Here is a 23909-nt window from a genome sequence, read left to right as displayed (position 1 = left end):
TTCATGCCATCAGATTGGAGGCTACCAGGACAAAATACAATGTGTTACTCCTCTAATCTGAGTATGGCTTTATTGTGGCAGTAGAGGAGGCCATGACCAACATGTCAGAATGGGAAAGAGAAGTCAGATTAAGGACACACCATATACAGGAGACAATCCCAACAGACTCGCAGGTGAAGTGTTGCCTCACCTGGAAGTTCTTTTCGAGGCCCTGTATGGTGGTGAGGGAGATGTAGTACTTGTCCTGTTAAGTTTTATTCCCTGTAACCTTTTCAACCTTATAATCCTATCAACTCCACCATTTTTCCCAGGTTTAATTTACGGTGGCCTAACAACCTGCCATGTAGAAAGTCAACACTACCTGCTGTGCTAGGAACAGCACATGCCTCTGAGATGTGTCAGCGTTCTATCATCGCGACAATGGATTGATTGATTATTTATATAGAACAAGCCTTTCTGGCCCAGCAACTCCAGACTAATCACAGGACAGTGTACAGTGTTAGTTATCCTACTAACCAGTACATCTTTGCAATATGTGAGGAAACCAGAGCACCCGGAGGAATCTGATGCGTTCATGGGGAGGAGCGTACAAGCTCCTTACAGATGACATTGGAATTGAACTCCGGAACTGTAATAGCGTTTGGCGTCCAATCGATCTCACTTTTATCTGCAGAGAAACTGTTCCTTACAGTGCAATTTAATTTAAATCTTCGTTGGCTTTAGCACGCTTTAGAATGCCTTATCTTTATCTGTAACCTCCTCATACCTGACATTCTTTTTTACCCAGTATTTTCAAAGATCATCCATGACTTCATTGGTGTTGATAGGATTTGATGAGCAGCTTGATAGTAGTGGGTTCAAATCAAACTGACGTTGGTGAAATGCATGCATTTTGCAACTATGAACTTATCATGTCCTATGAGGTAGGGAACTTGAAGATAAAGAAGTTGGATAAAAATTGGCTTGGTGGTTGGAAGCAGAGCGTGGTAAAGGAAAGATATAGAACATAAAATGGTACAGCATGGGATCAGGCCCTTTGGCCCACAATGTTGTGCTGAATTAATTAAATAAATAATCAAATGACCGATTAAACAATCCCTTCTGCCTACACAATGTCTTTCCACTTCCCTCACTTTCAAAGTTCAAAGCAAATTTATTATCAAAGTACATACAGTGCCTATAAAAAAGTATTCACCCCTCTTAGAAGTTTTCATATTTTATTGTTTTACAACATTGAATCACAGTGGATTTAATTTGGCTTTTTTGACACCGATTAACAGAAAAAGACTCTTTCATGTCAATGTGAAAACAGATCACTACAAAGTGATCTAAATTAATCACAAATATAAAACAAAATAATGCAATGCATAATTACTCATCCCCTTCAAGTCAGTACTGTATTTAGTAAATGCACTTTTGGCAATAATTACAGCCTTCAGTCTGTGTGGATAGGTCTCTTGTCAGCTTTGCACATCTGGACACTGCAATTTTTCCCCAATCTTCTTTACAAAACTGCTCAAGCTCTGTCAAATTACATGGGGCTTGTGAGTGAACAGACCTTTTCAAGTCCAGCCACAGATTTTCAATTGGATTAAGGCTTGGCCAATCCAGGACATTAACTTTGTTGTTTTTAAGCCATTCCTGTGTAGCTTTGGCTTTATGCTTGGGGTCATTGTCTTGCTGGAAAACAAAACTTTTCCCAAATCACAGTTCTCCTGCAGACTGCATCATGTTTTCCTCCAGGATGTCCCTGTATTTTACTGTATTCATTTTACCCTCTATCTTCACAAGCCTTCCAGGGCCGCCTTCAGTGAAGCATCCCCATAGCATGATGCAGTCACCACCATTCTTCACGGTAGGGATGGTGTGTTTTTGATGATGTACGGTGTTTGGCTTACACCAAACATAGCATTTAGTCTGATGGCCAAAAGAGCTCAATTTTGGTTCCAGTTGACTTCAGAGTCTCCCACAGGCCTTCTGGCAAACTCTAGCCAAGATTTCATGTGAGTTTTTTCAACAATGGCTTTCTCTTTGCCACTCTCCCATAAAGCTGCAACTGGTGAAGCACCTGGGCAACAGTTGTTGTATGCACAGTCTCTCCCATCTCAGCCACTGAAGCTTGTAACTCCTCCAGAGTTGTCATAGGTCTCTTGGTGGCCTCCCTCACTAGTCCCTTTCTTGCACGGGCACTCAGTTTTTGAGGACAGCCTGCTCATGTATATTTACAGCTGTGCCATATTCTTTCCATTTCTTGATGATTGACTTAACTGTACTCCAAGGGTTATTCAGTGACTTGGAAATTTTCTTGTATCCATCTCCTGACTTGTGCTTTTCAATGCCTTTTTGCGGGGTTACTTGGAGTGTTTTTCTGTCTTCGTGGTGAAGTTTTTGTCAGGATACTGACTCACCAACAGTTGGACCTTCCAGATACAGGTATATTTTTACTACAATCAATTGAAGCACCTTAACTGCACAGATGTGCATAATTTAACTAATTATGTGCCTTCTAAAACCAATTGGCTGCACCAGTGATGATTTGGTGTGTCATATTAAAGAGGGTGAATACTTATGCAATTAATTATTTTGTGTTTTGTGTTTGTAATTAATTTAGATCACCTTGTAGAGATCTCTTGTCACTTTAACACGAAATAGTCTTTTTTTTTATTGATCAGTGTCAAAAAAGCCAAATTAAATCGACTGTGATTCAATGTTGAAAAACAATAAAACACAAAAACTTCCAAGGGAGGTGAATACTTTTTATAGGCACTGTATACGTCACCATATACAACCCTGAGATTCATTTTCTTGTGAGCATACTCAACAAATCTATAGATTAATAGCTATAATGGATTCAAGGAATGACTGCCTAACTCGTGCAGAAGACAACAAACTGTGCAAATGCAAAAAGAAGCAATATATAATATAACAACAATATAAATAAATAAGCAATAAATATCAAGTATATGAGATGAAGCTTCCTTGAAAGTGAGTTAATATGAATATTTCAGTGTTGGGGCAAGTGATGTTGAGTGAAGTTATTCCCTTTGGTTCAAGAGCCTGATGGTCGAGGGATGGTAACTGTTCCTGATCCTGATAGTGTGAGTCCTGAGGTTCATGTGCCTACTTAAGATGTCTTCCAGATTTCAAGGCCCATGATCAGTGGTATGCTGTCAGATTAAGTGCTGTTTCATCAGTATTTTGTCATTTTTACTAATGATTTGGTTGAGAGTGTAGGTGGCATGTTTAGTAAGTTAGCATATGATGCCAAAATCATAGGTGTAGTGGACAGTGGAGAAGCTTACAATGTGATTTAGATCCACTGGGAAAGTGAAAAAGAGAATGGCAGATAGAATTTAACCCTGACAAGTCGTGTACTCTGGGAAGTTAGACACCTGGGTGGGAAGGATATAGAGGACTATGCAGGTTAGTGGGACTGGTCAGTTTAGTACTGACTTAGTGGGCCAAAGGGCCTGTTTCTGTGCTGTACTTTTCTATGACTCTATGACTCCAAGTCTATGTAACTTCAAACGGTTTCCTAGTTGGTTCCTGACACTCAGTGGTTTAATTATCCACATTCAAAGCTGCAGTCTATCTCAAAATGCAGAGTTAATTTACACTGTTTATACAGTATTGAAGCGGAAACTGACAAGCAGAGTTGTTTGCTCTCCAGGCAACAATGGGCAGATCCAACTCTGGCAATTCCTCCTGGAGCTTCTCACAGACAAGGATGCACGTGACTGCATTTCGTGGGTCGGCGATGAAGGCGAGTTCAAGCTGAACCAACCAGAGTTAGTGGCTCAAAAGTGGGGTCAGCGAAAGAACAAGCCCACCATGAACTACGAGAAATTAAGTCGAGCTCTCAGGTAAGTTACCTGACACTCCAACACTTATACAATTGTAACTCAAGATTGATGAAGAGTTTCAGCCCAGAATGTCAGCTCTTTATTCCCATCCATCGATGCTGCCTTGATCTGCTCAGTTCTTAAAGTATTTTGTGTGTGTTGCTTAAATTTTATTCCTACCTTTCAAGGTACATTATGATTGGCCAAGGAAATTGAGTCAATGTAATTTGCTGATTATAATTATAGCGTTCAGATATAAATCATATAAATTCGAATTATTGCTGCCTGCAAGAAGATGAATCTCAAGGTTGTAAATGGTATACATACTTTGGTAATGAATGAAATATTGATTGATCTCAGGGTCTCCATCTGTATAAACTGTCTGATTCACTTGGCAGCCTCCTTCGGTGAAGAGCTTTCTGACCTTGAACCGACTTTTCCACTTTGTTCATGGGTCTTTGGTGCTTTCTGTAGGCTTACTGTTTCTCTGCACTTTGCTGCAATTAGCATTGGTATAAAAGTAATTTCACACCCTCCTTTTGAATAACCCATTCAAGCACCCACTGAGTTCCAGGCTGTGATTTGCAGCATGAGTTTATGGCTACTCATGTTTTAAGATGGGTTGAGTTGATTCTCGCATGCAGCATGCTGATTACTGAGTCGGCTAGACACAGGAAGCATTCATTCCCGCCAGTAGAAAGTAGCTTCTATTCTCCAATCAACAGATAAAATGACCTTCATTATGTAGACTTAGTGGCAACTTTACTAGGTACCACCTATACCTAATTGAAATCGCCACTGAGTGTATGTTAGTGATCTTCTGCTGCTGTAACCCATCCACTTCTATGTTCAACACGTTGTGTGTTCACAGGGGCTCTTCAGCACACCACTGTTATAACACGTGGTTATTTGAGTCAGTGTTGCCTTCCTGACAGCTTGAAGAAGTCTAGCCATTCTCATTAACGAAGCATTTTCACCCCCAGAATGCTGCTCACTGGATGTTTTTTGTTTTTCACACCATTCTCTGTAAACTCTAGAGCAGGGATTCCCAACCTTCTTATACCATGGGTCCCTACCATGAACTGAGGGGTACATGAACCCCAGGAGATCAGCGGTTTCTAAGATACTCAAACCATTCCATCTGACACCGACAATCATTCCACGGTCAAAGTCACTTAGATCACACTCCTTTCCCATTCTGATGTTTGGTCTGAACAACAACTGAACCTCTTGACCATGCTTTTATGTATTGAGTTGCTACCAGATGATTCACTAATTAGATATTTCCATTAACGGGCTGGTGTATAAGTGTATCTAATAAAGTGGTTATGACTGAAAGAATGTCATAGTTGGGAGTTTAACATCAAAGGATATACTTTGTATTGAAAGGACAAGCAGGAAGGCATAGGTGGTGGTGTGACTGTTGGTAAGAGATGGAATTGCCTCTTTAGAAAGAGGTGACGTAGGATCAGAGAATGTCGATTCTTTGTGGGTGGAGTTAAGAAACTGCAAGGGTTAAAAAAAACATTATGGGAATCATATATAGGCCTCCAAATAATAGCCAAGGTGTGCAGTTGACATTGCAAAGGGAGCTGAAGGGGGCACGTAATAAGGGTAATGTCACAATTGTAGTGGAGGGCGGCTTCAATATGCAAAGGGTTGGGAAAATCAGGTTGATGTCAGATCGCAAGAGAGGAATGTGTTGAATGCCTACCAGATGGCTTTTTAGAGCAGCTTGTGCTTGAGCCTACTCAGGAAAAAGCTATCTTAGATTGGGTGTAGTGTAATAATCCAGATCTTAATTAGTCATCTTAACGTAAAGAAACCCTTTGGAGGCACTGATCATAATATGATTGAATTCATGTTGCAATTTGAGAAGGAGAAGCATAAGTCACGTGTATCAGTATCGCAGTGGAATAAAGAGAAGCTTACCCAGGTGGACACTGGCGGGGATGAATCAGAACAGAGGTGGCTGAAGTTTCTGGGAATACTTCACAAGGCACAGGATAGGTATGTCCTACAGAAGAAGTTGCTCTCAAATGGCAGGGGTAGGCAACTGTGGCTGACAAGGGAGGTTAAGGATTGCATAAAAGCCAAGGAAAGGGCATATAAGGTAGCAAAAGTGAGTGGGAAGTTGGATGGTTGGGAAGCTTTTGAAATCCAATGAAAGGCAACTAAAGAAGCTGTAAGAAGGGAAAAAATGAAATATGAGGGCAAACTAGCTGATGATATAGTACAGGATACTAGTAGTTTTTTCAGTTATATAAAGAATAAAAGGGAAGTGAGAGTTGATACTGGACCACTGGAAAATGATGCTGGTAAGGTAGTAATGGGGAACAAAGAAATGGCAGATGAACTTAATAAGTACTTTGCCTCAGTCTTTACTGTAGAAGACACTAGGTCTATGTCAGAGATTCATGGATGTCAGGGCGCAGGAGTGAGTGCCATTGCTATTACAAAGGAAAAATGCTAGGCAAACTCAAAGGTCTTAAGGTGGATAAGTCACTAGGACCAGATGGACTACATCCCAGGGTTCTGAAAGAGGTTGCTGAAGAGATAATGGATGTATTAGTCATGATCTTTCAAGAATCACTTGATTCTGGTATGGTCCCAGACAAGTGGAAAATTATAAATGTTACTCCACTTTTTAAGAAGGGAGGAAGACAAAAGAGAGGAAATTATAGACCAGTTAGCCTAACCTCAATGGTTGGGAAAGTGTTGGAGTCCATTATTAAGGACGAGATTTTGGAATACTTGGACACTAATAGAAACATAGAAAACCTACAGCACAATACAGGCCCTTCAGCCCACAATGCTATGCCGAAAATGTACGTACTCTAGAAATTACCTAGGGTTACTCATAGCCCTCCATTTTTCTAAGCTCCATGTACCTATCCAGGAGCCTCTTAAAAGACCCTATTGTATCTGCCTCCACCACTGGTGCCGGCAGCCCATTCCATGCACTCACCACTCTCTATGTAAAAAAACTTACCCCTGGCACCCTCTCTGTACCTACTTCCAAGCACCTTAAAACTTATAAAATAAGTGATTACAAATAAGTCAAAATCAGCATGTTTCTGTTAAGGGAAATCTTACCTGACAAATCTGTTGGGATTCTTTGAAGAAGTAACAAGCTGGCTGGACAATAGAGAGGCAGTAGGTTATACTGGCATGGATAGAGGAATGGCTGATAGGCAGGAGGCAGTGAGTGGGAATAGGGGCCCTTTCTGGTTGGCTGCCAGTGACTAGTGATATTCCTCAAGGGTCATTATTGGGACCACTACTTTTCACATTGTTTGTCAGTGATTTAGATTGTGTAATTGATGGCTTTGTGGCAAAGCTTGCAGATGATATGAAGATGAGTGGAAGAGTAGGTAGTGCTGAGGAAGCAATGCGATTGCAGCAGCACTTAGACAAATTGGAAGAATGGGCAAATAATGACAGATGGAATACAGTTTTGGGAAATGTACGATAATGCATTTTTGTAGAAGGAACAATAGTGCGGACAATTATTTAAATGGGGAGTAGGTTCTAACGTCAGGGGAGCAGAGGGACTTGGCTAAAAGGGGAGGTGCAACGAGACCTGGGTGTCATTATACACCAGTCATTGAAAGTGGGCATGCAGGTACAGCAGGCGGTGAAAAAGGCGAATGGTATGCTGGCATTTATAGCAAGAGGATTCGAGTACAGGAGCAGGGAGGTACTACTGCAGTTGTACAAGGCCTTGGTGAGACCACACCTGGAGTATTGTGTGCAGTTTTGGTCCCCTAATCTGAGGAAAGACATCTTTGCCATAGAGGGAGTACAAAGAAGGTTCACCAGATTGATTCCTGGGATGGCAGGACTTTCATATGAAGAAAGACTGGATGAATTGGGCTTGTACTCGTTGGAATTTAGAAGATTGAGGGGGGATCTGATTGAAACGTATAAGATCCTAAAGGGATTGGACAGGCTAGATGCAGGAAGATTGTTCCCGATGTTGGGGAAGTCCAGAACGAGGGGTCACAGTTTGAGGATAGAGGGGAAGCCTCTTAGGACCGAGATTAGGAAAAACTTCTTCACACAGAGAGTGGTGAATCTGTGGAATTCTCTGCCACAGGAAACTGTTGAGGCCAGTTCATTGGCTATATTTAAGAGGGAGTTAGATATGGCCCTTGTGGCTACGGGGGTCAGGGGGTATGGAGGGAAGGCTGGGGCGGGGTTCTGAGTTGGATGATCAGCCATGATCATAATAAATGGCGATGCAGGCTCGAAGGGCCGAATGGCCTACTCCTGCACCTATTTTCTATGTTTCTATACAGGTTGAGTCTGTGGTAAAGAAGGCAAATGCAATGTTGACATTTATTTCAAGAGGAAAAGAATATTCAAAAAAAGATAACGAACCTTTTTAAGATACTAGTCAGGCCACACTTGGAGTATTGTCAACAGTTTTGAATCAGAATCAGGTTTATTATCACCGGGATGTGGCGTGAAATATGTTAACAGCAGCAGCAGTTCAATGCAATTCATAATATAGAAGAGAAATTAATAATAAATCAATTACAGTATATGTATATTGAATAGGTTTTTAAAATGTGCAAATAACAGAAATACTGTATATTTTTAAAAAGTGAGGGTCCCTTAGAAAGGGTGTATTGTCATTGGAGAGAGTCCAGAGGAGATTCATGGGGATGATTCTGGGAATGAAGGGGTTAACATAGGAGCATTTGGCAGTGTTGGGCCTGTACTCACTGGAATTCAGAAGAATGAGTGAGAATCTCATTGAAACCTACCAAATGTTGAAAGGACTAGATCAGGTGGATGTGGAGAGGATGTTTCCTCTGGTGGGGGTATCCAGAACTATAGGGCACAGCCTCAAAACTGAGGGGTGACCTTTTAGAGTGGCGAGTGGTGAATCTGTAGAATACTCTGTCACAGACTGTGGAGGGCAAGTCCGTGGGTATATTCAAAGTGGAATTTGATAGATTCCTCATTGGTCGGGGCATCAGGGGATATGGTGAGAGGGCAGTGTATGGGGTTGAATGGGATCTGGGACCAGCCATAATGAAATGGCAGAGTGGACTTGATGGGCTGAATGGCCTAATTCTGCTCCTATGTCTTATGGTCACTAAGTGTATGTTTTCAAAGGGTCTTTTTTGTTCGGATGGCAATTGGTTCCTGTAGTGAGGTCTGGGAGTTCAAATCTGTCAGATGCCAGGGAGTTTTCAATGGCGTAATTATTATAGATTAAGAAAGTTTTTATTGTCTTTAGTTTTAGATTGTATCCCCTCAAAAACTTTTTTTGAAAGCTTTTTCAAGTTTTATGTGAGGTGAGAAGCAAAATTTTTTTTAATAAAGTCTGTTTTCTGGCTTTCTAAGGCATTGGTCAGATCATACGTGGATATTGTGAGCAATTTTGGGGCCCTTTTCTGAGAGAAGATGTGTTGGCATTGGAGAGGATCCAGAGGAGATTCATGAGAATGATCTCGAAGACATATGAGGAGTGTTTGATGGCCTTGTGCCTTTATTCTCTGAGGTTTAGGAGATGAGTGGGGATCTCATTGAAACCTTTCGAATATTGAAAGGACTACATAGTATGGGTTCAAGAGGATGTTCCCAATAGTAGGGGAGTCTAGGACCAGAGGGCACAGCCCCAATGAAAGAACAGAGATGAGAAGGAATTTCTTTAGCCAGAGGGTGGTGAATCTGTGGAATTCATTGCCATAGACAGCTGTGGAGGCCAAGTCATTGGGTATACTTAAAGTGGAGGTTGATAGGTTCATGATTAGTTAGAGCATCTAAGGTTGTGGGGAGAAGGCAGGAGAATGGAATTGAGAGGGAAAATAAATCAGCCATGATGGAATGGCACCGCAAGCTCATTGAGCCAAATGGCCTAAATTTGTTCATATGTCTTACTGTCTTATTATTAGAATCATGTTTCAGTGTAGATCTTGAAAGAAAAATACAAGCCAGTATTTGGTAAATGTAGCTGGAGTTCGCATTTTCAGGAAGAGGTGTGATTCTTGAGTGATTCAGTTATCAAATGCCACCTGTTCCTGTGAAATTCTCTCTTTCAGCTCATCCCATATAATCCCAGTCGCCACAGCCTCCACTAACACTTAGCGTGACTCAGTCAGTGCTCAGACTTGTGTTCAACTGAAGTCTGTGATATTTCTGCGAGATCGCAAACGTTTAACATTTACTGCCCACCTGCTATGGTATGCATCTCATGCAGAGGAGAGAGGGAGAGGTGATAAAGGATTGGACTTTGCTTGAAGCGGAGGGAATTGAGAGTTCCATCAGCTTCAAGATGTATGAATGATCAGTTCATTGCAATGGAGGTAGGATATTGGTAGTTGATTTTTACAGCTTATAATGTGTTGATTTGCTTGAAGGAAAGGAGTGTAAGACATGTAGGAGGATTTGGTCACGTGGCCCATTGAGTCTGTTCATTCAGTGAGAGCACCTACCTCAGTTCCATCTTCTGCTTGATCTAACTGTCGCTTTATTTCCTTGTGCCCATCTTTAATGGGTACAATGACTGAAGCCTTCCTTGTATTAGAAATTCCACAGTTCAAACAGAAAACATTCTCGTCTCATTAGCATCAACACAAGTGATTCCTTCGCACTCATCATCTACCAGCTTGTACTCCTCCTCCTCCCCAATCTTATTTTGGTTTCTTCCAACCCCCCACCCCCCTCCCTTCTTTTCCAGTCCTAATGAACGGACTTGGCCCGAAACTTCAATTATTTATTATAGATGTTGGCTGACTTGCTGAGTTCCTCCAACACTTTCTGTGTGTTGCTTATCTTAGTCTTAACTGGGATCCTGTCCCTTGTTCCAAACTTTCCAGAATGAGGAAATGGCCTGCCAGTGTTTCTGGGAGGTGCGACTGTCACGGTGGGATTTTCTCTCTTTCATTTACATTAGATCAATCTCAACCGAGTAAATGCTGGGGATCTCATCAGGTCAAGCAGCATCTATAGAAATGGATAAACGCTCAACATTTCAGGCCGTGGCACTTGTTCAGAACTGGAAAGGAAGAGGGAAATCACCGGAATAAAAAGGTGGGGGGTGGGAACGGCGGCTAGCTGAAGGGTGTTAGGTAAAGCCAGGTGGCTGGGAAAGGTAAAGGGCTGGAGAAGAAGGAATCTGATAGGATAGGAATATGGACCATGAGAAAAAGGGAAGGACGAGGGGCACCTGGGGGAGGTGATAAGCAAGTGAGGAGAAGAGGTAAGAGGACAGATTGAGAAATAAAAGAAGAGGGAAGGGAGAGGGGAAAGAAAATACCGTAAGGAAAATTTGATGTTCGTGCCATCAGGTTGGACGCTACCAAGATATGGAATATGAGTTGTTGCTCCTTCACTCTGAGAATGGCCTCTTTGTGGCAAAAGAGAAGGCTGTGGACTGACGCTGCCTGCATTGCCTCTTTGAAGATGTAGGTCCAATCTCGCCCAATATCCTGAACATTTCAGACTTATTTCACTGACTTGCGTGAGGTAAAATTGTTGCTTTATAGCAGCAGTACATTGCAAAGACATAAAATTGCTACAAATGGCAGAAATAAATAGTGCAAGGAATTATAATTAGCTAATGCTCATGGACTATTCAGAAAACTGGTTGCAGAAGGGAAGAGACTGTTCCTGAATCATTGAGTTTGTGCCTTCAGGCTCCTGTACTGCCACCTTGATGGTAATAATGACTGGAGAGCATGGCCAGAATGGTGAATACCTTCACGATGGATGCTACCTTCTTGAGGCACTGGTTCTTGAAAGTGTTGTCGATGGTAAGGCAGATTGATTGTAGAAAAGGTCAACATTCAGTTTGCTTTACTATTGTTGATTGTTTTTTTTTTAACCGAGATCACTCTGTGCACTCGCATTTATTAGTTTCCATACCACTTAAAAATGCTTTCTACTCTTTCAAGCAAATGACCTCATTTATCCACATCACACTCCATCTGCCATCTTCGTGCCCACTCGCCTTCTTTGTACATCTCATTACATCTTCCTCACACACATTTTCTCACCTAGTTCTGTGGCATTAGTAAGAGAGGATACCTTACACTTTGGCTTCATCCAAGTCATTAATATAGATTACAAACAGCTGGGAGTCCAATACTAATTCTCGCAGCAGCCTGCCAGTTGGTCCTATTTAGAACATAGAAGTCTACAGCACTTTACAGGCTCTTCTGCTCACAATGTTGTGCCGATCATGTTACCTACTCGAGAATTTCCCCAGCCCTCTATTTTTCTATGTACTATCTAAGAGGCTCTTAAAAGACCCTGTTGTATCCGCTTCCACCACCGCCGCTGGCAGTGCATTCCATGCACCCACCACTCTCTGTGTGGAAAAACTTATCCCTAACGTCCCTTCAGTACCTTTTTCCTGATACCTTAAAACTATGCCCCCACGTGTTAGCCATTTCAGCCTTGGGGAAAAGCCTCTGGCTATCCACACAATCAATACCCCTCATCATCTTATACACCTCTATCAGGTCACCTCTCATCCTCAGTCGCTCCAGTGAGAAAAGGCCAAGTTCACTCAACCTATTCTCATAAGGTACACCCCCCAATCCAGGCAACATCCTTGTAAACCTCCTCTGCACTATCTCTGTATAGTATCCACATCCTTCCTACAGTGAGGTGACCACAATGCAGCACAGTGCTCCAAGTGGGGTCTGACCAAGGTATTATATAGCTGTAACATTACCTCACGGCTCTTGAATTCACTCCCACGGTTGATTAATGCCAACACACCACACGCGTTCTTAACAACACTGTCAACCTGCGCAACAACTTTGAGTGTCCTATGGACACAGACCCCAAGATCCCTCAGATCCTCCACACTTCTGAGAGTCTTGCCATTAATATTATATTCTGCCTTCAAATTTGACCTACCAAAATGAACCACTTCATACTTATCTGGGTTGAACTCCATCTGCCACTTCTCAGCCGAGTTCTGCAACGTAATAATGTCCTGCTGTAACCTCTGACAACCCTCCAGACTATCCACAACATCTCCAAGCTTTGTGTCATCAGCAAACTTATTAACCCACCCTTCTACTTCCTCATCCAGGTCATTTATAAAAATCACGAAGAGTATGGGTCCCAGAACAGATCCCTGAGGCACACCACTGGTCACCGACCTCCATGCAGAATATGAGCCGTCTACAACCACCCTTTGCCTTCTGTGGGCAAGCCAATTCTGGATCCATAAAGCAAGGTCTCCTTGGATCCCATGCCTCCTTACTTTCTGAAGAAGCCTTGTATGGGGAACCTTATCAAAAGCCTTACTGAAATCCATATACACTGCATCCACTGCTCTACCTTCCTCAATTGTTTTGTTACTTCCTCAAAGTATTCAGTCAGGCTGGTAAGGCACGATCTGCCCTTGACAAAGCCATACTGACTATCCCTAATTAGATTATGTCTCTCCAAATGCTTATAAATCCTGCCTCTCAGGATCTTCTCCAACAACTTGCCCACCACTGAAGTGAGACTCACTGGTCTATAATTTCCTGGGTTATCTCTACTCGCTTTCTTGAACAAGGGAACAACATTTGCAACCCTCCAATCCTCCGGTACTTCTCCTGTCCCTATTGATGATGCAAAAAACTCAGCAATCTCCTCCCTCGCTTCCCACAATAGCTTGGGGTATATCTCATCCTGCCCCAGTGACTTATCTAACTTAATGCTTTTCAAATGCTTCTGCACAAGCTCTTTCTGGGCCATTAGTCTGTAAGGGAGAAACAAATGGTTCAGATAGTTGTGCTGTTGCCTCATGGGTCCCATCCTGACCGCTGCTGTCTTTGTGGAGTTTGTCCACTCTCTGTGTCTACGCTTCCAATCGCAAAAGATTGATTAAAGGTGAAGACTAAAGATTAGTTATTTTTGTAACATGTACATCAAAACTTAAAAGTGAAATATATTGTTCTGTGTCAATGACCAACATGTCCTGGGGGTAGACTGCAAGTGTAGCCATGCTTCCAAGTAGATGGTTCGAGGCAGTTTGTTCCTTCTGCCATTTCCCCAAGGCTTTTGCTTGGTCCCAGTGCGTGGCCTTAATGTTCTCAATTTCATCCTGAATGCTCCTGCCCCACTCTGAGTCATAAAGACTACAGAAAGGAAGGAGGTTGAGAAGCAGGACCTCAAAAGTAGTAATCTACGGATTACTGCCTGTGCCACGTGACAGTGAGTATAGGAATAGAATGAGGTCGAGGATAATGCGTGGCTGAGGGATTGGAGCAGGGGGCAGGGATTCAGATTTCTGGATCATTAGAACCTCTTTTGGGACAGCGTGACCTGTACAAAAAGGATGGGTTGCACTTGAATCTGAGGGGGACCAATAGTGTTGCAATATCCTGGCAGGGAGGTTTGCTAAGGCTATTGGGGAGAGTTTAAACTAGAATTGCTGGGGGGTGAGAACCGAACTGAAGGGACAGAGGAAGGGGTGGTTGGCTCACATATGGAGAAAGCTTGGAGACAATGCAAGAGGAAAGATAGGCAGGTGATAGAGAAGGGATACAATGGTTTGAGATGTATCTCTTTTAACGCAAGAAGCGTCATGAACAAAGCGGATGAGCTTAGACCATGGATCAGTACTTGGAGCTATGATGTTCTGGCCATTACAGAGACTTGGATAGCTCAGGGGCAGGAATGGTTGCTTGGAGTGCCAGGCTTCAGATATTTCAGAAAGGACAGGGAGGGAGGAAAAAGAGGTGCGGGTGTGGCACTGCTGATCAGAGATAGTGTCACAGCTGCAGGAAAGGAGGAAATCATGGAGAGCTTGTCTACTGAGTCTCTGTGGGTGGAAGTTAGAAGCAAGAAGGGGTCAATAACTCTACTGGGTGTTTTTTATAGACCATCCAATGGTAACAGGGACATCAAGGAGCAGATAGGGAGACAGATGCTGGAAAGGTGTAATAACAACAGGATTGTCATGGTGGGAGATTTTGACTTCCCAAATATCCCTAGAGCAAGGAGTTTAGGTGGGATAAAGTTTGTTAGGTGTGTTCAGGAAGGTTTCCTGACATAATATGTAGATAAACCTACAAGAGCAGAGGCTGTACCTTGATCTGGTATTGGGAAATGAATCTGATCAGGTGTCAGGTCTCTCAGTGGGAGAGGATTTTGGAGATGGTGATCACAATTCTATCTCCTTTACCATAGCATTGGAGAGGGATAGGAACAGACAAGTTAGGAAAGCGTTTAATTGGAGTAAGGGGAAATATGAAGCTGTCAGGCAGGAGCTTGGGAGCATAAATTGGGAACAGATGTTCTCAGGGAAATGTACAGCAGAAATGTGGCAGATTTTCAGGGGATATTTGCGTGGCGTTCTGCATAGGTACATTCCAAAGAGACAGGAAAAGGATGATAGGGTACAGGAACCATGGTGTACAAAGGCTGTTGTAAATCTAGTCAAGAAGAGAAGAAAAGCTTAAAAAAGGTTCAAAAAACTAGGTAATGATAGAGATCGAGAAGATTATAAATCTAGCAGGAAGGAGATTAAGAATGAAATTAGGAAAGCCAGAAGGAGCCATGACAAGGCATTGGAGAGCAAGATTAAAGAATACCCCAAGGCATTCTACAAGTATGTGAAGAGCAAGAGGATAGACATGAGAGACTAGGACCAATCAAGTGTGACAGTGGAAAAGTGTGTATGGAACTGGAGGAGATAGCAAAGGTACTTAATGAATACATTGCTTCAGTATTCATTACGGAAAAGGATTTTGGCGTTTGTAGGGATGATTTACAGCGGATTGAAAAGCTTGAACATATAAACATTAAGAAAGAAGATGTGCTGGAGCTTTGGAAAGCATCAAGTTAGATAAGTCTCCAGAACTGGACGAGATGTACCCCAGGCTACTGTGGGAGGCGAGGGATTGCTGAGCCTCTGGCAATGATCTTTGCATTATCAATGGGGGACAGGAGAGGTTCTGGAGGATTGGAGAGTTGCAGATGTTGTTCCCTTATTCAAGAAAGGGAGCCTGGGAAATTATAGACCAGTGAGTCTTACTTCAGTGGTTGGTAAGTTGATGGAAAAGATCCTGAGAGGCACAATATGATTAGGAATAGTCGGCATGGCTTTGTCAAATGCAGGTCGTGCCTTACAAGCTTGATAAACACATTTATGAAGGTAGAGCAGTAGATGTGTATATGGATTTCAGCAAGGCATTTTGATAAGGTACCCTTATGCAAGGCTTATTGAGAAAGTAAGGAGGCATGGGATCCAAGAGGACCTTGCTTTGTGGATCCAGAACTGACTTGCCCACAGAAGGCAAAGAGTGGTTGTAGACGGGTCACATTCTGCATGGAGGTCGGTGACCAGTGGTGTGCCTCAGGGATCTGTTCTGGTACCCCTTCTCTTCGTGATTTTTATAAGTGACCTGGATGAGGAAGTGGAGGGGCCGGTTAGTCAATTTGCTGATGACACAAAGGTTGGGGGTGTTCTGGATGGTGTGGAGGGCTGTCAGAGGTTACAGCGGGTCATCGATAGGATGCAAAACAGCTGAGAAGTGGCGGATGGTGTTCAACCCAGATAAGTGTGAAGTGGTTCATTTTGGTAGGTCAAATATGATGGCAGAATATAGTATTAATAGTAAGACTCTTGGCAGTGTGGATGATCAGAAAAATCTTGGGGTCCAAATTCATAGGACACTCAAAGCTGCTGCGCAGGTTGACTGTGTGGTTAAGAAGGCATACAGTGCATTGGCCTTCATCAACCGTGGGATTGAGTTTAGGAGCCGAGAGGTAATGTTACAGCCATATAGGACCCTGGTCAGACCCCACTTGGAGTACTGTGCTCAGCTCTGGTCGCCTCACTACAGGAAGGATCTGGAAACTATAGAAATGGTGCAGAGGAGATTTACAAGGATGTGGCCTGAATTTGGAAGCATACCTTATGAGAATAGTTTGAATGAAGCCTCCCTTTTCTCCTTGGACCAGCAGAGGTTGAGGGGTGACCTGATAGAGGTGTATAAGATGATGAGAGGCATTGATGTGTGGATAGTCAGAGGCATTTTCCCAGGGCTGAAATGGCTGTCACAAAAGGGCACAATCTTAAGGTGCCTGGAAGTAGGTACAGAGGAGATGTCAGTGACGTTTTTCACGCGGAGAGTGGTGAGTGTGTGGAATGGGCTGCCGGCGACGGTGGAGGCGGATACGATAGGATCTTTTAAGAGACTCAAGATATGTACATGGAGCTTAGAAAAATAGAGGGCTATGGGTAACCCTGGGTAATTTCTGAAGTAAGTACATGTTCGGCACAGCTTTGTGGGCTGAAGGGCCTGTATTGTGCCGTGGGTTTTCTATGTTTCTAATAAAACATAGAACAGCACAGTACAGGCCCTTCAGCCCACAAACCTACTTCAAAATCAATTTAACCCTTCACTCCCACATTCTCTTCAATTTTTCTTTCATCCATGTGCCTATCTAAGAGTCTCATAAATGTTCTTAACATATCTGCCTCTACGAACACCCTGGCAGGGTGTTCTACACACCCACCACTCTCTGTGTGGGGAGGGAGAAAAGCTTCCTCTGACATCCCCCCCAATATACTTTCCTCCAGTCACCTTAAAATTATGCCGTCTGATATTAGCTATTGCCTCTTTCAGAGGTGGAGGGTGTGAAGATTATCTTTATTTGCCACATATGCACAGAAACATTGAAAAATAACAGTGAAATACATTGTTTGTGTTATCGACCAACACAGTCTGGGGAAGTACTGGAGGCAGCTGGAGTGCTTTCAGCAGCAATATAGCATGCCCACAACTTACTAACCCTAGCCTGTATGTCTTTGGACTGTGGGAGGAAACCAGGGCACCCAGAGAAAACCCACGTGGTCACGGGGCGAATGTATAAGCTCCTGACAGACAGTGCTGGGAATTGAACCCCAATCTTCCGATTAATTGCTAACCACTACACTACCATGCCGCCCACTAGATTAGCCACTCTAGTCTGTTTAGTGTATAAGCATGTAGTAGAGGCTATGGAGTGGGGGGTGGGTATGTGAAGAGAATAAATGGTTAGTGCAGACTTGATGGGCCAAAGGACCTGTTTATTTGCAGTATGTCTCTATCACCAAGCGAAGGTTAAAGGAAGAAGTGTTTTCTGGGCAGGAGCATGGGAAAGATTGTAAATGGTGAAAGGAAGTCAAAGTGAAGTGGTGTCATTTTTAAACTAGATTTCTGGCTGTTGTGACGAGTCACTGGAGAGACACTGAAGCTGGTGATATAACGGTCTTTATTCATCATGACAAACTGACATTCTCCTGGAGACCCTCTCCATAGAGTCCCACAACTCAAAGTACATCACATTTTTATGGGCTTAAGATCAATGGTAGCAGTAGCTGAATCAATAGTTACAATCACATCATTTACTTCAATACTTTGGGTTGACAGTGCTTCCTTTGAATTGCATATCTGCAGTAGCAAACACCTGTGAATGATCAAATGCCTTCTCTGGGACAAGGTAAGGATCCCAACCACCCAGGACATGCCCTTTTTACATTGTTACCATCAGGAAGGAGGTACAGAAGCCTGAAGGCACACACTCAGCAATTCAAGAACGGCTTCTTCCCCTTGCCATCCGATTTCTGAATGGACTTGGAACCCATGAACACTACCTCACTGCTTTTTTAAAATTTTTTTTTATACTATTTATTTAACTATTTAATAGACCTATATAATGGACATACACACAACACACATATATATATATATATATATATATATATATATATATATAATATAAACACATACATAATGTAACTCATTTTTTCCCTCTGTATTTACTGATCATGTATTTCATCGTACTGCTGCCGTAAACTCAGGTTGGAGGAATAACACCTTATATTCCGTCTGGGTAGCCTCCAACCTGATGGCATGAACATTGACTTCTCTAACTTCCGTTAATGCCCCACCTCCCCCTCGTACCCCATCCGTTATTTATTTATATACACGCATTCTTTTTCTCTCTCTCTCTCCTTTTTCTCCCTCTATCCCTCTCACTATACCCCTTGCCCATCCTCTGGGCTTCCCCCCTCCCCCTTTTCTTTCTCCCTAGGACTCCTGTTCCATGATCCTCTCGTATCCCTTTTGCCAGTCAACTTCCCAGCTCTTGGCTCCATCCCCCTCCCACTTTCAAATCTCTTACTGGCTCTTCTTTCAGTTCGTCCTGACGAAGGTTCTCGGCCCGAAACGTCGACTGTACCTCTTCCTAGAGATGCTGCCTGGCCTGCTGCGTTCACCAGCAGCTTACAATGGTGCAAATACTTAGCCAGTGTTGCCTTGTTTGATGCAGGCCAATTAACTTTTGTCTTGTGTTTGGCTGACACAGACAAGAATGTTTACTGTATCTCTTGAGCAGCCAGTCCTGTGCTGTGGGCCCGGCTTGTAGACAATGCACAATGCTGTTTGTAAAGCTGTACCTTTACCTTCAGGCTGTTGATTGCTTTCAAATTACAGTAAGAACTGAAGACTCACTTGAATTAATATATGCTGTAGTCACGTAATTTCATAACTCCAGACTAATCCCTAACACCCTAGTATCTTCTCTCATGCCCAGATATTATTACGACGGGGATATGATCTGCAAGGTCCAGGGGAAGCGCTTCGTCTACAAATTTGTGTGCGACTTGAAGACGCTCATCGGCTACAGCGCAGCAGAGCTGAACCGTTTGGTCACAGAATGCGAACAGAAGAAACTGGCCAAGATGCAAATCCACAGCATGGCTGGACAGCCAGTCACCACGGTAACGCTGGCTGCGGCCTCACTGCAGCCAGACAAGGACAGTTGAAAGGTCTCACCCCAAGGCCTGTAGCATGGTTTTGGGGAGTTGGGGGGGAGGTGTGGGAGGAGGGGGTCGGGGTGTGCGCCCTTCTTTCGCTTCTCTTGAGCGGCACCTGTCCTCCAGTGTCCCGATCAGGTCGAGCAGCTGGCTTCTTCCTCCCTGCTTCTGGGACTGTACAGTGTTCGCGTGGCCTCGAGGTGAGGCTTGAGGTGGGGATCTGTGTCCCGCTGTCTGGTTGTACACTGCGTTAGTAGTGTCAAATGGGACAGGCTTCAGCAGCAGACTTCATGGTATGTTTAAAAAAAAATGTGTACTGGCTTCACCTTATTCTATCAAATTTTTTGAGTTATTTTTGCAGATATTTTTACCCTTATGTGAATTTTGAATAAAAAAGTGTACTCCATTTTCCCCGAGTGTGACTCACTTTCCATACTGTCATAAACGTTGTTGATAATCCGAGATCATAATACGTAGGAAGGGAATAAGACTATTGAGCCCCATCGAGTCCTCCCCTGCCATTCCATCATGGCTAATATATTATCCCTCTCAACTTCTACGTTAAACATACCTATTTTGGATACCATTGAATTTGTAAGACTGACACAAGGCTTAATTAGTTGCATAAATTTAGTTTGTATTTGCATATTCCTCTCAACCCCATTCACCTGCCTTCTCTCCAAAGCCTTTTGCACCCTTGTTAATCAAGAACCTATCAACCTCCACTTTAAATATACACAATCTCAAGACTCTGCGGAGAGTGGTGCGGACAGCCGAGAGCATCTGTAGATGTGAGCTTTCCACTATTCAGGACAACCACGGTCACAGGTGTATAAAAAGGGCCCGAAGGATCATTGGGGACCCAAGTCACCCCAACCACAAACTGTTCCAGCTGTTACCTTCTGGGAAACTGTACCGTGGCCTAAAAGCCAGAACCAACAGGCTTCTTCCACCAGGCCATCAGACTGATTAATTCACGCTGATACAATTGTGTTTCTATGTTATATTGACTGTCCTGTTGTGCATGCTATTTATTATAAGTTACTATAAATTGCACATTGCACATTTAGATGGAGACGTAACAACGATTTTTAGTCCTCATAAATATGAAGGATGTAAGTAATAAAGTCAAGTCAAGTCAATTCAATTCAACCCAACCACTAGAGGCTAGTACTGACATTCTCAGAGATCAGGAGATCAGTGGTTCAAGCCCCTCTCCGGGACCTGAGTTTGATCCTTTGTTGGAGTGCTGTAAAATCAAGATCCCCTTGCCAGAGGAGGTAACGTGCAACTTCTCCAAGTGGAGGAAAAATATCCTGTGCTTGTTTCCAGGAACTCAGTTCAACTTTGACAACAAAGATATTGGGTAAGATAGAGAAACACACAAAGTACTGTAGGAACTCAGCAAGTCAGGAGAAGAATAAACAATTGGTGTTTTGGGCCAAGACCCTTAATCAGGACAGGAAAAAAATGGGGAAGATACCGGAAAAAGGTGGAGAGAGGGACGGATTACTCTAATGAATCTCAGGGTATTATATGGTGCCGTGAACTATCTGTATTTTAATAATAAATTTATTTTGAACTATGAAAAGCTGACAGGTGATAGATCAGGGAATAGATGGGTGGGGGAGGGGAGATGAAAGGTGGAAGAGGCAAAGGGCTGAAGAAGAAGGAATCTGATGGGAAGGAACAGTGGACCATGAGAGAAAGAGAAGGAGGAGGGGTATTAGAGGGAGGTGAAGACACAAAGAACAACAGAAGCATTTATACAACATCTTCCTGGTCTCCATTCATCCCTTAGCACTTTCAGAGTGTAGTCAGTATTGCAGCAGCAGACACAAGTAACCAATTTTCACACAGCATTCTAACAAAACAATAGCATGGAACAATAACGAAATGCTGGAGGAACTCAGCGGGTCAGGCAGCATCTGTGGAGGGAAACGGACCATCAACTATTTCAGATCAAGACCCATCATCTGAACTGTTAGCAGTAGAGGTCCTAGAACTCAGACGTTGGTAACAGAAAAATAGTATAGTCTTAATTGGGTAATATGTATTAATGATGCTGACTGAAGCCAGAGAGAGTTGAGCTGTTTTTCTTTCGGTGAATTCTGTGGTGCCATTTACACCCAGAAGAGACAGGCCCTTTAACATCTCACCACTTGAGAAGAGTGAGTGGCAGCGGACTTCATCGGGGCCCATGAGATGCAAGAGAACAAGAAATATTGTCACGGGTCCAGCAACAATGGATATGAAATTGAGTCAGGTTTAATAAACAAACAATGATATTTATTAACCTCTACTCAAAACCATAGAAAAGTAAACAAACTAGCTCAACTGGAAATTAACCGTTATGTGGCTATATTGAACAAACAGTCGAACTTAGAAACAGGTCTTAAAATAGTAAATTCGAACACAGTCTTAAAGTAGTTAATTGAAAAGTCCTAGTGATTTTTACAGTCTTTAATGAGAGACTTTACTGCAGCAACAATTCCTCCAAAGAAAATGATGAATCTGCTGATCACAGTTGAGTGATGCCTTGTTGAAGCAATCACGAAGAAATAAAGGAAATGACCTTTTCTCTCGGGAGCGTGGACACTGCACAAACCGTCCTGACCTTGCAGGGGTTTAACTCAAACGTGCCTGCCACAATTTCCCGGACGATTCGATTCCTAACAGTCGAACACTTCCAAAACACCGAACGTCGTCAACTTTACCCAATCCTTTGGGTTCCCGTACATTGGTAAGGTCTTCACTCTCCAATACTAGACTGTAAAAGTAAAACAAATGTGCAACAGACAAAAACTGGCGGCGATTGGGGAAGCCGCTGGCAACAACGTGTTTGCACCTTAAAGTAGTAAAATCTGCGTCACACTTTGGCGGGCTTCCTTAAGTACCGTAGGGAACATGCCATCACGTGACATAACATCACCCCCACGGTCATGAGACAATTACATCATCCCACTGTCTTGTGATCAAACCTGGGGCATGTAACAATACAAACATTTCACAAATGTGAGTTAGAAATTAGAACATAAAATGGTACCCGTTGGCCCACAACCTTGTGCTGACCTTTTGACCTACTCTAAAATTAACCTAACCCTTCATTTCTAAATAGCCCTCCATTTTTCTTTCATCCAAGTGCCCACCTAAGAGCCTCTGAAATGTTGACTGTTTACTCTTTTCCACAGATGCTGCTTGGACTGCTGAGTTCCTCCAGCATTTTGTGTGTATAACATTGATTTCCAGCCTCTGCAGATTTTCTCTTGTTTGAATGCTTTCCCACCTTTTGCACTCAGAATAACTGCTACTCATTTCTCATGGGCTATTTAATTTGCTTTAAGATGCTCCTCAATTTGTTCCGTATATATCAGCCAGTTATCCATTGTGCAATTGAACACATCTATCTCTCTGATGTAGCTTTTCTGCCTTTTGTTTTATTTATGAGTATTACCACCCGGTACTCAGGCACATCGGCCACTCCAGGTACCATCAAAGGTGCTTTCATTCACCTTGTACATCTTTTTTTCGATCGCAAGTCACTGCTGTATAACCATATAACAATTACAGCACAGAAACAGACCATCTCAGCCCTTCTAGTTCGTGCCGAACTCTTACCCTATCCTAGTCCCACCGATCTGCACTCAGCCCATAACCCTCCATTCCTTTCCTGTCCTTGTATCTAACCAATTTAACTTTAAAGGACAACATAGAACCTGCCTCAACCACTTCTGCTGGAAGCTCATTCCACACAGCTACCATTCTCTGAGTAAAGAAGTTCCCCCTCATGTTACCCCTAAACTTTTGTCCTCTAATTCTCAACCCAAGTCATATTGTTTGAATCTTCCCCACTCTCAATGGAAAAAGTCTAACCACGTCAACTCTATCAATCCCCCTCATAATTTTAAACACCTCTATCAAGTCCCCCCCAACCTTCTACACTCCAAAGAATAAAGACCTAACTTGTTCAACCTTTCTCTGTAACTTAGGAGATGAAACCCAGGCAACATTTTAGTAAACCTTCTCTGTACTCTCTCAATTTTATTGACATCTTTCCTATAATTCGGTGATCAGAACTGTACACAATACTCCAGATTTGGCCTTACCAATGCCTTATACAAATTCAACATTACATTCCAACTCCTTATATATGTATACTTAGAAGATAGCAATGAAGCTGGCGTTAACTGCATAGCATTGCTGTGATTTTGGTTGGAGTTGGTGCATACCATTGTGGCTGAGAAGGTGTGTCGTGCGAATGATTGTCCTGGATGTTTGTTTCATTTGGCTATATT

The 23909-nt window shown here is 42.9% G+C and overlaps 1 protein-coding gene across 2 annotated transcripts in view; it reads left to right on the top strand.

Annotated features, from left to right (window-relative positions):
• The window catches only part of gabpa (GA binding protein transcription factor subunit alpha), a 79416-nt gene extending 59378 nt beyond the window's left edge, over positions 1-20038 (top strand). For both annotated transcript variants that reach the window (XM_063050286.1, XM_063050285.1), the window contains exons 10-11: positions 3671-3863; positions 19392-20038. In XM_063050286.1, coding sequence (XP_062906356.1) covers positions 3671-3863; positions 19392-19623 — 425 coding nt within the window. In that variant the 3' untranslated portion in view covers positions 19624-20038. The remainder of the gene's footprint in view (positions 1-3670; positions 3864-19391) is intronic.
• The last annotated feature ends 3871 nt before the right edge of the window (positions 20039-23909 follow it).

Source organism: Mobula hypostoma, chromosome 6, assembly GCF_963921235.1.
Source record: "Mobula hypostoma chromosome 6, sMobHyp1.1, whole genome shotgun sequence".
NCBI classification, from domain to species: Eukaryota; Metazoa; Chordata; class Chondrichthyes; order Myliobatiformes; family Myliobatidae; genus Mobula; species Mobula hypostoma.
This window is presented reverse-complemented; position numbering and strand designations above follow the sequence as displayed.